Source organism: Manacus candei, unplaced genomic scaffold (genome assembly GCF_025592945.1).
Source record: "Manacus candei isolate 608988 ecotype Guabito, Panama unplaced genomic scaffold, ASM2559294v1 h1tg000166l, whole genome shotgun sequence".
NCBI lineage: Eukaryota > Metazoa > Chordata > Aves > Passeriformes > Pipridae > Manacus > Manacus candei.
Genome location: NW_026138214.1, coordinates 18,909 through 33,225, shown reverse-complemented (window position 1 = coordinate 33,225; position 14,317 = coordinate 18,909). Strand labels below are relative to the sequence as shown.

The window sequence follows — 14,317 nt, the reverse complement described above, 5'->3', positions numbered from 1 at the left end:
TCTGAGCTTTTTTCCTTGAAACTCGATGCCCAGCACGTCCCAAAAAGTTCTGCAGGCCTATGGTCACTTCCAAGCAGGTTTGTTCCTTGTCAGCTCCAATTAGGATGTCATCTACAGACTATAAAAGAGAAACACCATTACCTTATTCCCATCATTCCAGTTCTTTTGCCAAAATCACCGAATAAGGTGGACTTATTTTTGAATTCCTGGGGGAGCACCATCCAACAGAGCTGCACCTTTCTTCCAGTCATAGGATTCTCCTATTCATAGGCAAAGATTGTTTGGCTTTGCTTGTCTATTGGGATACAAAAGAAAGCATCCTTTAAGGCCAAAACAGTAAAACAGGAGTTTGTTTCAAGCACCGAGGCTAACAAAGTATAAGGATTTGGTACAGCTGGGTGTATATTTGTGCTTATTTGATTGATTGCTCTTAAGTCTTGTACTAATCTATATACTTGAGAACAAGGCTTCTTTACCTGTAGGGAGGCATCTAAAATTCAGATTGACATTGTCTGAGTACCCTGAATTGTTAAGAGTGTGTTTATCAATGGCTCCAGACTCTTTTGTGCATCTGTCTTTATAGGATATTGGTTTACTCTTAATGGTTTAGCTCTCATTTCTGAGCTTTCTCTCTTAAATGGAGACACATTCTTTGCTTTACCTGGTTTTTCTGAAGCCTGTGAGGATCACTGTATTTGAAATGGCATCTGGAATATTTTCTCTGATGTCCTCTCATAGTTTACCCATTAACAGGCACATCTGAGCTTTCCAGCCTGTCTCAAGTAGAACGTGAAGCTGCATGGAAATCTCAGAAAAGGCTACTTGTGCATTTAAGTTACAAAATATATCTCATTCCAGCAAGAGAAGCGGGCATCATGGTGTATATGGCCCCCTCCCCTCATTGTCAAAACCCTCCCATAAGCATAACATTTACATCTTCTAATTGACCCCTCCTGTCAACAAGTAGCATATTCAGGCCAAGGAAGGTGGGGGTGGATCCTTTCAGATCCCCAAACTTCCTGCCCATTCCTCTTCTTTCTCCTTCTCTAACACCATTCTGCAGTAAAAAAGTTTTCAGTACAGCCTGCTATCCCCCCAGTAAGGTTATGAGTCAGCCTGACTGTTGCCAAAAGCTGATATATTCCTCCAGGATTTCCAACTCAACAAACTCTGAGCAGCAAAAAGGAACATGTACAAAAACTGGCAGAGCTCTACCCCCACTGGTTGTTTTAAAGACGCCTGTATTTCTGCCTGGGGATGTCCCAAAATCTGGCCTGCAATAGGACCAAAATCTCATTTTGCACATGTTTTTTGTTTTGCTCCGTGTCCTCTTTATCTGTTTCTACCCCAGTGTTATATGGGGGGGAGAAGGGTGTGTGGAAAGGAGGGGGATAACATTGTACCTCTTCCAGCTCATCCCCTTTGCAACATTACAACCCCTTGCTTTTTCTCCTTCTCCTCAATTTACAGCATTATATCTCCCCCCAATTTACTCTTTCTATGAGTATCTGGATCTCTATACAATGTCATATAAGCATCAACATAAAAAAATCCTCACTCCATTTACCAACATCCACTGTAAGATAATATTAAACTGCAATGACCTCTTTTCCCATCCTCCAATTAATAATGTGGCCACCATTGACTACAAAATCTCTTAATTTTTTCTTTTGTCATTGGATCACCCCCAAATTTAATCTAATTTTTCAGTATGCATCCTAGAGGGCTACAGGGAGGAACTGTAGATTGGCTTGTTCCCATCATTCAATTTAATAATATTTAAGTTACCCAAGTCCTTTACCCTTAGATCTGGATGTTCAGTAGTTACACTGCTCCTATCCCACTGATTGATTAAGGCTCACTGCCGAGTGTCTCCTTGTGACTTACATGGAGACTGATCCCACTGATAGGTCACACTGATAAACCTACAAGTTTTTGCAAAAGCAATTTGAAAAAGGAACAACAGTGTACTTGCCAATCCAAGAATTCCATCTCCCCTTCCACCCTTGCTCAAATATCTCTGGAGCATTGCACCTCGGAGTTGCTCACTGTCATGATGCTGAAGAGGATTCAGGGGGAGTCTCCAACCAACTGGCTAATGGATGCTGGAATCCTGTTCGGGTCAATTCTTCGTTCTCAGGGGCAGCAATGCACTGTAGAACAGCTGGTGGCACACACTGCTCACAAACAAAGGCACAGATATGGGAGAAGTAAGGTTTTGATTTCCCAGTCATATTCATGGGATCCTGAGGAATCGGATGGAAACATCTGGGGTGACTTCTCAGACTCTGAGACTGAGCTAGATTTAGCAGAAAGGGAGGTGGTAGAAGCACCATCCCTCATACAAATGGAGGGGGAAGAGGGATCTTGCTGGATGGAGGGGTGCACATTTGGAGCACTTGTACTCCAAAAGGAAATTTTTAGAGATCTTTCAGCAGAAGAGAGGGGAAGGCATACTGGCATGGATTTTGCAAGTTTGGGATAGCAGCACTGCGTCTGTCCACTTAGCAATGGGTGAAAAAATCTATTAAGCCCCATAGGTAGTGAGGATCAGATATACTGGGGACGTGTTCAGTGACAAAATATCAGGGGTCCTGTTTGGCAGAATGTTGCCACCCCTACACTGTATCAATGGTTGTGTGCAGCAGTTTTAACAGCATATGCAGACACTGCCAAAGTAATGCCATCCCTCAGAAGTTGGTGTACAAGGAAGAAGGTTTTAGTTTCCTGCAGCTCATGCGCTAATTACAGGATCTCTTCTGGATGAGGCAGCAGTAACTAAAAGTATCATAATACAGCTTTTGAGAGGGGCATTTGTTTCGCTGAAACCCTTGATTATACCAGCAGTCATAAATGCTACTGGTAATATAGGTGTCCTAGCAAATACTTCAGGGGAAATTTGGGCTCTAATTTCAGAGCCAGCTGTGCGGGCGGTGGATGAAAATCAGCCAGCAAAACTGAAGAGTTATCTCATGTGTGATGAGGAAGCAAATGTGGAATGATCTAGTGCAAGTCAGTGTCCCATGATCAGAAATAAGTAGGGTCATAACATCAAAAATGTTCCATCAGTGACAAAAGTTAGTGCCTATGCAAAAAAATTCTTTTCCCCCATCATGTCACAGTGAGACACTAACTTGAAGATGCTATAACAGCAGAAAATGACCACAAAGAAAGTTGTTTGGTAATGGACCAGGAAACAAAAAGAAGTCTCTGATGCCTGCAAAAATGCTTTGATTGAGCAAGCCCAATTGTATACTTCTAGGCAAGGAAATCCTTTTGAATTGAAAGTAACAGTTCTAGATGATAAACTGTCATGGGCATTGTGACAGACAACTAGGTTGAAAAGTCAGAATCTATAGGATTTTGGTCCAAGGCATTACAAGGCTCTGCTATTATAACCCAATGGAAATATGAATTAAAGCAGTAATTTGAGTATTGCAAGAAACAGAAAGAATCACAGGCCAAAATAGTGTGACTTTACACCTCCAGTATAAAACATGGTGAGGACTGAAATTCTTCCAGATGGTATCTCTACCAAAATGTTAACCACAGGGTGAGTGGAATGGATTCTGCGCTGGGACTGCAATTTATTAATCTGTAAGTGACCATTCCTATAACAACCCCTGACAATGCAGTATGGTTCTGTACTCCATGTTCTCCCATTCTACATCCTCTGTTAGCATCATATTCTCAAGTTCCTCTATTTCAGGTATTTTGATGATTTCCTGTGCCTTATCAAGGGGGTTAGCACTGGAACTATGTTTTGGTGTCACAAGCTGTCTCAGTTTGAAGAGACTGGAATGTTTGCTAAAGAGGATGAGTTATGAGACAGACCAAACTCCTCTCTCTCAGCAATTGTAAATTCAAAAATTAAGGGGCTTTAATCGAGGAAGTGTGGAAAAAAAAAAGAAGAAATAACAACCCTTTATTAAAAGATATATGTATATTGGCAAGAACAGTAACAGAACACAAAAACAACTAGACAATAGTCCTGTACCCAGAAAGTCCCTTCAAACAAAAGAAAAGGTCTGAATACTTCTCTGTCCTTCAGCGCAGTTCTGTCACGGCCGGCAGGGGCGCTGTTGGGTCGCCGGAGGTGCAGAGCCTGCAGTTCTCCGTGCTGACCTGCAGGGGCGCAGTCGGGCTCTGGCGGTCACCGCGCGGGGAGGGGCCGGGGAGGGGTCTGGGGGGTGGTCTCGGACCGCGGGAGAAGCCGAAAAGAAAACGGAGACCCTTCCCCCAGTGGAAGAAGGGCAGAAGGGAAAGCAGTCCACCCCCATGGGACTCACTGTCCTTCTCAGATGACGGTGTTTCAAGGCTCCTCCCTTCTCTCCCAGCGAGCACACAACTCTCCGTAGGTCCTGGCTGGAGTCACAAGGCAGCATGTGAGCCCATTGAGGCTGGTGGTCAGGCCTCATCAGGACAAAAAGCCAGAAAGACCGGCTTCCAGGCCTTTTCTCCAAAAAATGCCCAGACACAGACCCTGTCTCTGTCCCAGAGAGAGAACTCCGCAGTCCGATCTCTCCCCTCAGAGAAGAGTCAGCCACCCCCACCCAAAACTCCTCCCCTCTCCCCCAGCCTCTGACGGGCCATCCATTAGGAATGCGGTTTGGCCAGCTAGGTTCTTTTGTAAGGCTAATTGACCCCCTTGCCCCCACTCACTCCGTTTTCTTACCGTGGAGCAGGGAAAGAAAAATTCCTCTATTGGATTTATAACCTATAACACAAGCCCAACATTAAATAGAAGTTCAATCTGAAAAAGCACAAACCACAGCCCTTCAATCTCTGTGGGCAATTGCTCCATCTCAAGTTCCCAAGCCTGGAGCAATATTATCTGGAGGAGCTGGAGCAACACTGTATGTATAACTGGACAGAGATGACACTTCTGTTTTCCTCCCTTATCACAACCTGGCTTCTCGAGTTTTGTAGGCCACAGAGCAAGCACATACCTTGAATACATTTCTGCAGGACCAATATATATAAACTTGTGTGTAGGTTTCTATTGTAACTAACTTATTATTATTCTTTCAGAGCAGTAGTGACTATGGAGCAGCTGGCAAGTGGCCTCATGCAAGGTTTAACTTGGACATTCAAGGCAGCTGTTGCCTTAAGTTTGGGAGTAACTGCTATATATTGAGGAACTTTACAACACTGATTACTGATGAAGTACTTCCCTCTTTGTCACGGGCAGAGTGGGAGATTCAGGCAAAGTTTATTAGAGAAGCCCTCCCGTTGTGTCACAAGGTGCAAAAAGGACCCCTTGGTTTTCTAAACTCCTTCTCATAGAGGAGTTGAGTGTGGCTAAATCCAATCCCTCCCCCAGACTTGGTCAACAGTTTATGTCTAAAGCATCACACAGGTGTAACTCTATCTCTATACACCTTTGTCCTGCAGGATTAAGGATGGCAAAACAAATGTATTTATATAAATAAAATAAATTAATTCTTTAATTTTATTAAAATGATAATGCTAAGACAAAAAGAATTATCTAGTACACAGGACAGGTAGCTGTAACTTCTAGCATAGAGCACTACTTTTGAGGCAGTATTGAAGCAATTATATTAAAGTTAGAAAAAACAATTATAAAGTAGAGATTGATGTTACTCACCCATACCAGCAACTGTGGGCAAATCTCTTTCACTCGGCCTCGAGGCATAACCTTGAGGGGCATCCCCGCTCAAGGGAAAAATCTTCACACGCCTTAGGAAGGTGTGCTGAAGTCCTCACCATGAAAAAGCGAGACTGGCCTTTTATAGGATAAAGTCATTGATTGTCACATTAATTTTTACATTATGTGTTGGCAGGCTTATTCAGCAAAATATGCTTTGCTGCTGAAAAAGGTGTGATCAGTTCTTTGGTTTCTCCTGCTCAACACTTCTGCCTCTCGCTTCCATATCAGATCCTGCACACCCCTGCTGCTCCCGGCCTCGCTCAGGGAGCACCTGTCCTGCATATACTCCTGAGAGTTTGGTCAAGCTGATCTCAGCCCTGAACACTAAAACCAGCAGACCCTGGTGGCTTAATTCACCACTGAAAACTTCTACATAAGATGAAGTTTGAGCTGCTCTATTCCCATTCAGGCAGAGCATTCTGCTACACTCTTCAACATCATAAATGCTGTTCTGAGCTAGAGAGGATGTGCTACTTGGACAGGACTGCTGGATCACACAGCATGGAGGACAACACAGCATCTTCAGGACTTCATACATTGAATTGCACAACATCTCAGTGGTGCCTGACTAGCTGTGTGGTTTAATTCCTTGACAGGAGGGATGAGACAGTTAATTCAGAGCATTATATGTTTACATGTTTGTTCTTTCTTTAAGCTTTATTATGTATCTCTGTAAATTCCCTATCTCACATCTCCAGCCCCAGCAGCCACGGTTTCTTGAGCAAGGGGGAAAATGGGTTAAAAGCAGGAGACTGGCAAGGAGGATTGGACATGGCTCAGTGATCTTGCCGCTGGGACCACCAGCTAGGAATCGTCTGGCATGGACCGAGTTTAACCATGGCAGTGTCCCCACCTCAGTGCCTCTGCCTGGGGCTTGTTTAGGGATCCCCCAGTTAGTGAGGGAAGGGAAATGAATTTACTCCTTATGTTTTAGTCATGGATTTGTGGCTGTCCCAGCTGTCTGCCTGTGCCCACTCACACATTTACATTCACACTTACACAGCTACTTAGACACAGATAGGTTTAGGGCATAGATATATTTCTCTAGCTCAGCTATTTTCAGTTAGATGAGACTATTTAGACAGAGACACATTTACGTATATGTATTTACACTTGTGTAGAATGACTAGTTGGCCTTACTTCTATTTACACTTTTATGTATCTATTCAGACTATGCCTGTTTAGACTTTATATATTTAGATCATATATTAGCACTTATTGCACAGAAAATACATTTAGCCTAAAGTGTTATTTGGACTTAGATATTTACACCTACATCTATTTACACATTGGTCACTTCCAGATATCTATTTGGTATCTATTTACACTTATGTATAATCTCTATTTAGGCTACATATATCATCTCCTTTGACTATAACACATAACAAGAGTAGATGGCTCTAGCTATTCAGGCTTTTTTCTTTTTTAAATTCCTTCGTATATAACGCTAAGACGCTTTTATGTAGTTTTTTTAGTTTCATAAAACTTTTTTTAGTTTTAAATCCTTTTTAAAATTTGTAGTTGAATATTATTTTCAATCTATATAACAATGAGATATTTCTCTTTATTTCAACCCTCTCAACACTCTGAACAGTTTAATAGTTTTTATTCCCTCTCCATGAATTTTCATGCATTTTTGGGCTGTGACACTTTTCGGGATGGGAGTCCCCCATGGACTCCCTCATCTTCCCCACATCTGCTCCTCCACTGCACCACTGCCCACTCCCCCCTGCTCCTCCACTGCACCACTGCCCATCCCTCACTCTGACATTTGGTTGTCTCAACAGACATCACCTCACTCCAATCTCCCAAAGAGGCACAAGACAAGGGAAAGAGCTCCCACGACTGGCAGCTCATTAAATTAACAATGCCTAAAACAGATACACTCCCCCTCTCCAGAAAAAATGGATATCGCCCCCAACAGCTTCAGTCCTTGCACTGCTGTTGCACACCACAGTTGCTTCATCAATAAAACTGCAACTGAAGTGTAAAACTTTAAAAAGTAAAATAAAGAACAAATCTCAGTAACTCACTTTATACTGAAGAGGGGTGTGTGTGGTTATACACACCCAGGAAAGATACTCCCATGACATAAGTGTTTGATTTTCCTTTTGCAGTAAGCTCAACTGGCACAGCTGTGAAGTAGTACCATTAAATTTTCCATCTCCAAAACACATGATTTAACCTTGACTAGGGGTTTTTGTGTTCCACACTTAGGAACAACTTCTGGCCAGAGCTGCACTGCTCAAGAGAGATCCTGCTGGGCCACTGGGAGTGAGATAATCAACAAGGAGCAGCAATGCCATCAACTTCTGGAAAATGTGCTGCACTGGGGCTTCTATCCAGCCAAAGTTACACACTGGAGTGTCAGTATCACATCCGTCACCACAACAACCCTGGCCTCAAAAGCTCCACGGCCTCCTGCTCCCCTGCCCTGCACCCATTCCAGCACAGGACGCTGCAGCTGTCATCGCCTGTGGCACCAAAGGTACCAAAAGACACAAAACTACCACTGTGCTTGCGAGGAATCAGCGGTCCTCAGCTCCTCTTTGCTATGGCCTAGCTCACCTCAAATGCTCCTCCATTTCCAAAGGCTGCCCGCACAGCACCTGCAAAGCCAAAGGGAACTGCTTAACACAGCTGCCACATGTTTCTCTGCTCTTGAGACACTGACACAGCCAACAACCACATTACCTTCTTGGAACCCCTGATTAGTGTGTGGCTTCATCCCTTCTTAACATGGGAGTTGGAATCTTCCAGAATACGGTTCTGTGTGTGCCAGTGGAGCTATGTGATCTCCTCTTGTGTCCTGAGAGCCATTCCATACTGACCAGAAGCACCAAGAAATGTGCTTACTGGGGAGGAATGAAACATTTCCAGCAAATGCTCCTGCTCCACAGAAAAATCTCTGAGGGTCTCAGGCCCAGGACAGGTGCTGTGTCAGTGTTTGGGGACTGGGACCAGCCTGCCCTGGCTGCAGCAAACCCTGCAGAGGGGTGGGCTGGGAGGGAAAGGCCCAACCTGTGGTTATGTGGCCTCAGCGGCCAACAGGGATCGAACCTCTGGGTTGCTTTCCACAGTCAGCAGCTTGGAGGAGCTTTGCCCGGGGCAGCAGGGAAAGAGGAAAGAAGGTGCAGGTAGAGTCGTTGGCAAAGATTGTGAGTGGGGAGCTACAAAGAAGCGTTTGAGGCAGCACATGGAGCCAGCGTGGGGGCCCTGGAGAGGTGCCCACAGGCTGTTCATGGGGGAATATGTGCACAGTGGAGGCCCTGGGGGCCCTTCTGCCACCAGAGGCAGCTGCCTGAAAACACGGGCACAGGGGAGCCCTCGACGCTCCCTGGAAATGCCGGCAGGTTTGTTTTGTTACTGCCTTTGCACCAGGGAGGTCGGGACGCGTCCTGATCCGAGGACAGCACAAAGCTGGAGCCTGTCTGAGGCGGGTGAATCAAGCAGAGCGACCCCAGCGCAGGGAGGGACAGTCTCGGGGTCCGCGCGTCCCATCCTGGGGGAACTTCCCCCCCCATCCTCCCCCGCCCCGGTCCCGCCCTCCGCCACCAGGGGGCAGCACAGGGCTCTCGTTCTGCGCAGGCGCGGAGTTCCCGCTGGAGGGCGAGGCCGTACTCCATTTCCCGGCGGGCATGGGAGGCCGCGGGGCGCTGTTCAGTGTGTCATTTCCGCTGCGTCTGGGCTGACCTGGCTCTGTGGCGGCGGCGGAGACAGACGGTGAGGGCGGAGCGGCCGCCGGGGCCGATCGGGGCCGTGTCCTCGGCGCTCGGGGCGGACGGGGAGGCGGTGGGGAGGGTCTGTGGGGGAGGCTGGGCTGTGGGCTCTGAGGGGCCGGGAGGGACCGGCCAGGCTCTGTCGCTGGAGAGGGTCGGTGTCTCCCGCGGGCAGCGGTGGGTGAACCCGGACTGAGCCCCTGTGCTGCGCGGATGGGCAGGAGCAGGCCACCCGGGCTGGACACGCTGGTATGCGGCCGGAGCAGGGCAGGACTGGGGGGAAGGAAGGGGCCTCTGGCACAGGCAGCGGGCCGGGCTGCAGCGCTGCAGGGGGGTCCGTGACAAACCCAGGAGGTTCAGCGAGGCCAAGGGCAGGTGCTGAACGTGAGCTAGGGCAACTCCAAGCACAAACACGGGCTGAGGGAGAATGGATGGAGAACAGCCCAGAAGAAAAGGACTTGGGGGCGTGGGTTGACAAGAAGCTCAACATGACCCAGCCACGTGCATTGGGAGCCCAGAAAGCCAGTGCTGTGCTGTGCTCATCCCCACAGTGTGGGCAGCATGTGAGGTAGGAAATTCTGCCCCTCTGCTCTGCTGAGGTGAGACCCCCCCCCTGCAGTGGTGACTCCAGCTCTGTGGCCCCCAGCACAGGAAGGATGTGGAGCTGCTGGAGCAGGTCCAGAGGAGGCCACGGAGATGGTCTGAGGGCTGGAGCCCCTCTGCTCTGGACACTGGCTGGGAGAGCTGGGGATGTTCAGCCTGGAGAAGAGAGGGCTCCAGGGAAACCTTAAAGCCCTTCCAGTGTCTAAAGAAGCTCCAGGAGAGATGGAGAGGGACTTTGGACAAGGGCCTGGAGTGATCGGACAAAACTTCCCACTACCAGATGGCAGGGTTAGATGGGATACTGGGACGAAATTCTTCCCTGTGAGGGTGGTGAGGCCCTGGCACAGGCTGCTTGGAGAAGCTGTGGGTCCCCCATCCCTGGAAGTGTTCAAGGCCAGGTTGGACAAGGCTTGGAGCAACCTGGTCTAGTGGAAGGTGTCTCTGCCCATCGCAGATGGGTGGAACTGGATGGGCTTCATGATCCCATCCAAGCCTAACCACGCTGTGACTGTGGAGAGTGGAACCCCTGACATTGGAGCAGTTTTTGCATTTCTCAGCCCCACCAAGTGTCCTCATGGGTCCTGTTTATAATGTCCCTATGGTCTCCTTGTCCTCTCAACAGGGCAGCTCCTGGGGCACTGAGTTTGGGTGAACTGGGACACCTGGCTTGGAGAGGGACTTTTGGGGATCATGAGGCTGCTGGAGGGAGTTGGTGTTTCCTCGGTGGCTGGAAATAGGAAATAAGAACAAATGTTGGAAGTGAGGAGCTGGTGCTTTCTGCGAAGAACTAACTCTGTTGTGTAAGACGGTGCTGGAAAGCAGCCAGGCTTCACAAGGGCAATTAACTGTTAATTGCTACAACTGGTGAAACTGTTAATTTCCAGAGCTTTCAAAGTTACTGGAAGAGGCTTCGTGATCCAAGACCTTTGCTCATTACTGAGATGTGCAGAGCCCAGAGTTGGATGCGATGATCCTTGTGGGTCCCTCTCAACTCAGGATGTTCGATGATTCTGTAAAGGGCCGTGATACTGGCTGGGGCTTTGAAAGGGGAGGAAACTGTTGACTTTTCTTCCATGGCTGCAGATCTGGGACATGGCTATGCCAATTCTTACAGCCTCCCAGAAGAGAGTTCAGAGATTTCAAACAATCAGTGACATTCCACTGACCTGTGTTTCCAGATGAAGCTCCTGCTCCTCACCCTGTGTGCCCTGGTGTCTGTGTCCCGCTGTGAGGATGGTGCCAGGCTCCTGGCCTCCAAATCTCTGTTAAACAGATATGCGGTGGAGGGCAAGGACTTGACTTTGCAGTACAACATCTACAATGTTGGCTCAAGGTAAGCCCTGTCCAGGCTTCAGTACGAACCAGGAGCAAACATTCTGTGTGTGGCTGCAGGGCAGGAGGTGATTTCTGAGCTCCATGATGTGCTGGTCCCTTTGCTCCCTTGAACTCTGAGCTTTCCAGCAGTGCCTGAAGGGTTGACCCTGCAATTTGCCTTTCCCTTCCTCTTCCCTTGTCCCTGCTTTCCACTCGTGGCTGCTCAAGCTGTCAGTCCAGCATGGACATGTAGCTCCTGTGGTGTCCTGGGACACTCTGCTCCTCATGCACACAGCTCTCTTGACTGGCTTTGTGAGCTCTTTTGCACTTTTTTTTTTTTTTTTTAATAAAAATTCCTTTTTCCTGTCAGGACTTCTCTAAAGACCTGACAAGGGTAAAACAGAACTTCCACAATGCTGGTAAAAAGCTTTATTCTCAGAATGAAAAGCTGATTGGACAAAATGCAGGAGAGTATTAAAGTGTTTGTTTTTTTGGGTTTTTTTTTTTTAGATTTTTTTAAAGGCAGAGTCATGTATGCTGAGTGCAGTACTGCTGAGAGGAGTATTTATGGTGTTGCAATATTGGACTCATACAATATTAATGAGATACTGTAACTTTATAGGTGGGATTTGTTTATTATTTAGGCCAGAGGGTGTGTCTGTGGGATGGTATCTGCCAAATTCTATTGTGGAAAAACCAGTGTATTTCCTGTCTTTGTGGCTGTTTCTCTCAGCTGTGCCTTCTTCTCTCTGCAGTCTCTCCATAAGACACCTCAACTCTCCTCGCCATGTTGTGTTGGTGACTTTTCCCTTTTCACAAATCAGTTCTTCCATTGGGTCAGGAGGGAACTGTCAGCCCACTTTGCTGCAGATCCCATGAGCAGATGCCAAGTCTTAAGATTCCATTCTCATCCCTGCCTTTGTTGTGTTCAGTGCTGCCCTGGATGTGGAACTGTCGGATGATTCCTTCCCCCCAGAGGATTTTGGCATCGTCTCTGGCATGCTCAATGTCAAGTGGGACAGGATCGCTCCGTATCTTTTAATGGTTTGAAATTTTCTTCCCCCTGAGCATCCTGCAGCTTCATCCTGTCTTCATGCCCTGTCCCAGAAATTCCCACATGCCAGAGCCTGGACAGGGTGCCCAATCCAAATGCCCGCTCTTCTGGATGGTGCTTTGTAAAATGAAAGCTCCTTGCAGACAGGACCAGGTCCCTAAGTTCCTCTGCCTGGGGAGGAGCAGCTGGGTCAGCCTCGGGGGGAGGTGGGTCGGGCTGTCTGTGACCATAAGCATTCAGCTCTGTCAGCAGCACTGACTTTTCCACCTGTGTTTTCTTCCTGTAATGAAATCCAACCGTTTTCCTTAACGCCCGGCTCCCAGAGCGAGTAACGTGTCCCACACCGTGGTTCTGCGGCCTCTCAAAGCTGGTTACTTCAACTTCACCTCTGCCACCATCACGTACCTGGCACAGGAGGGAGGACAGGTCGTGGTAAGTGGACGATTTAGAGGAGCCCTGCAGATACCCCTGACAGTGCTCTTGCAGCAGCCTGGTTGGGGTGATGTCCCTGAGCTCTCACCCTGCCCAGCTCTGCCCCAAGAAGGAAAGTGGTAAAGCTTGTCTTTTCCCTGCCTCTTCCAGGTTGGTTTCACTAGTGCTCCCGGGCAAGGAGGAATTCTGGCTCAGCGTGACTTTGACAGAAGGTTCTCCCCTCACTTTGTAAGTACCTTTCAGCTGACAATGGAAATTGCACTGCAGCAGCTGCAGCCCAGCACAGTGGCTTCCTGCTGCACATGGTGTGTGTGGTTTGTCCTGCAGTCACCTGGAGAGCTCCAGTGGTATTGCAGTTAATCCCTGTCAGTTCTCCGTAGGAGTATCACAGAAGCAGCCAAGAGTTTCCACTCCAGCTCCCTCTGTGGAAGAGCTGCACTGTGGGATTTGAGCCAGAAAATTGGAGAGTAGAATCTTAGAACCTTCTAGGTTGGAAGGGACCTACAAGGATCCTGGAGTCCAACTCCTGGCCCTACACAGGACAACCCAACAATCCCACCAAGTGCCTGAAAGCGTTGTCCAAACTCCTTGAGCTCTGTCAGGCTTGGTGCTGTAACCACTTCCCTGGGGAGCCTATCCCAGTGCCTGATCACTCTCTGGGGAAGAACCTTTTCCTTATATCCACCTTAAACCTCCCCTGACACAGCTCCATGCTGTTCCCTCAGCTCCTGTCACTTGTCACACAGAGCAGAGATTGGTGCTGCCCCTTGTGAGGAAGCTGCAGGCTGTGGCAAGGTCTCTTCTTGGTCTCCTCCTCTGGCCTCATTGCTCTAAGACTCCTCTGGACTTAACTTGTTTTGACTTTTCTCCAACCATTTCTACCTCTAGTTGGATTGGGCGGCATTTGGTGTGATGACCCTGCCCTCCATCGGGATCCCCCTGCTGCTGTGGTACTCGAGCAAGAGGAAGTATGACACCCCCAAGACCAAAAAGAACTGAGTGGAGAAAAATGCCACCAGCACTCCAGAGCTCGGGAAAGGACAGTCATGACCCCCCCAGAGCAGTGGGTGCTTTTGGGTTGCACTGTCCCCTGCCAGGCATTGCCTGGGCTGTGCTTCAACCCTCTCGGCAAAGGGACTTGATCGCTGTGATTGGGTGTCTTCTGGGTTTTTAAAAAAGAAACAAAGAAAACAGTAAAAAACCCAACCAAAAGTCCCAAAATGCTTTGTCAGCCCCTTTCAAGTAGGAATCCCCCCCTGCTCCTCTGTAGCCGTGGCGATACGAGTGTGTAAGTGCCCAGAGGGTCTGTTTGTGGGGCTCTGCCCCCTGTGCTACCTCCCAGCCCCCATTTGCCCTGCTGCATCTTCTCCAGAGTGTCCTGTCTTGGGGCCCCTCTGTTGCTGCGTGCCCTATGGGAAGGAGCTTGCTCTGGTGCACCACAGACCTGTTTTGATAGATGTCAGAGCTGCTGCTCTACCCGAAGGGGCAGTACTGGAGGACCCTGTCAATGCTGTTCTCTGTCAC

At 48.1% G+C, this 14,317-nt stretch overlaps 1 protein-coding gene across 2 annotated transcripts; it reads left to right on the top strand.

The window, feature by feature from the left end:
• Positions 1–9,264: 9,264 nt before the first annotated feature.
• SSR2 (signal sequence receptor subunit 2) lies at positions 9,265–14,014 on the top strand. Of its 2 annotated transcripts, none has more exons than XM_051773090.1 (6): positions 9,265–9,394; positions 11,172–11,326; positions 12,240–12,338; positions 12,685–12,793; positions 12,944–13,021; positions 13,682–14,014. In XM_051773090.1, exons 2-6 carry the CDS (start codon positions 11,172–11,174, stop codon positions 13,790–13,792), a joined length of 552 nt encoding a protein of 183 aa, XP_051629050.1. In that variant the 5' UTR covers positions 9,265–9,394; the 3' UTR covers positions 13,793–14,014. The 2 variants fall into 2 exon arrangements, with proteins under 2 accessions (XP_051629050.1, XP_051629049.1); XM_051773089.1 differs by lacking the exon at positions 9,265–9,394 and adding an exon at positions 9,619–9,639.
• Positions 14,015–14,317: the final 303 nt, after the last annotated feature.

What these genes read in the sequence shown, in the direction of transcription:
- SSR2 (XM_051773090.1), top strand. Translation starts at nt 11,172, where the DNA reads ATGAAGCTCCTGCTCCTCACCCTGTGTGCCCTGGTGTCTGTGTCCCGC. An exon ending in ATCTACAATGTTGGCTCAAG is followed by an intron (nt 11,327 to 12,239) that starts GTAAGCCCTGTC and finishes TGTTGTGTTCAG; the next exon opens with TGCTGCCCTGGATGTGGAAC. An exon ending in AGGAGGGAGGACAGGTCGTG is followed by an intron (nt 12,794 to 12,943) that starts GTAAGTGGACGA and finishes TGCCTCTTCCAG; the next exon opens with GTTGGTTTCACTAGTGCTCC.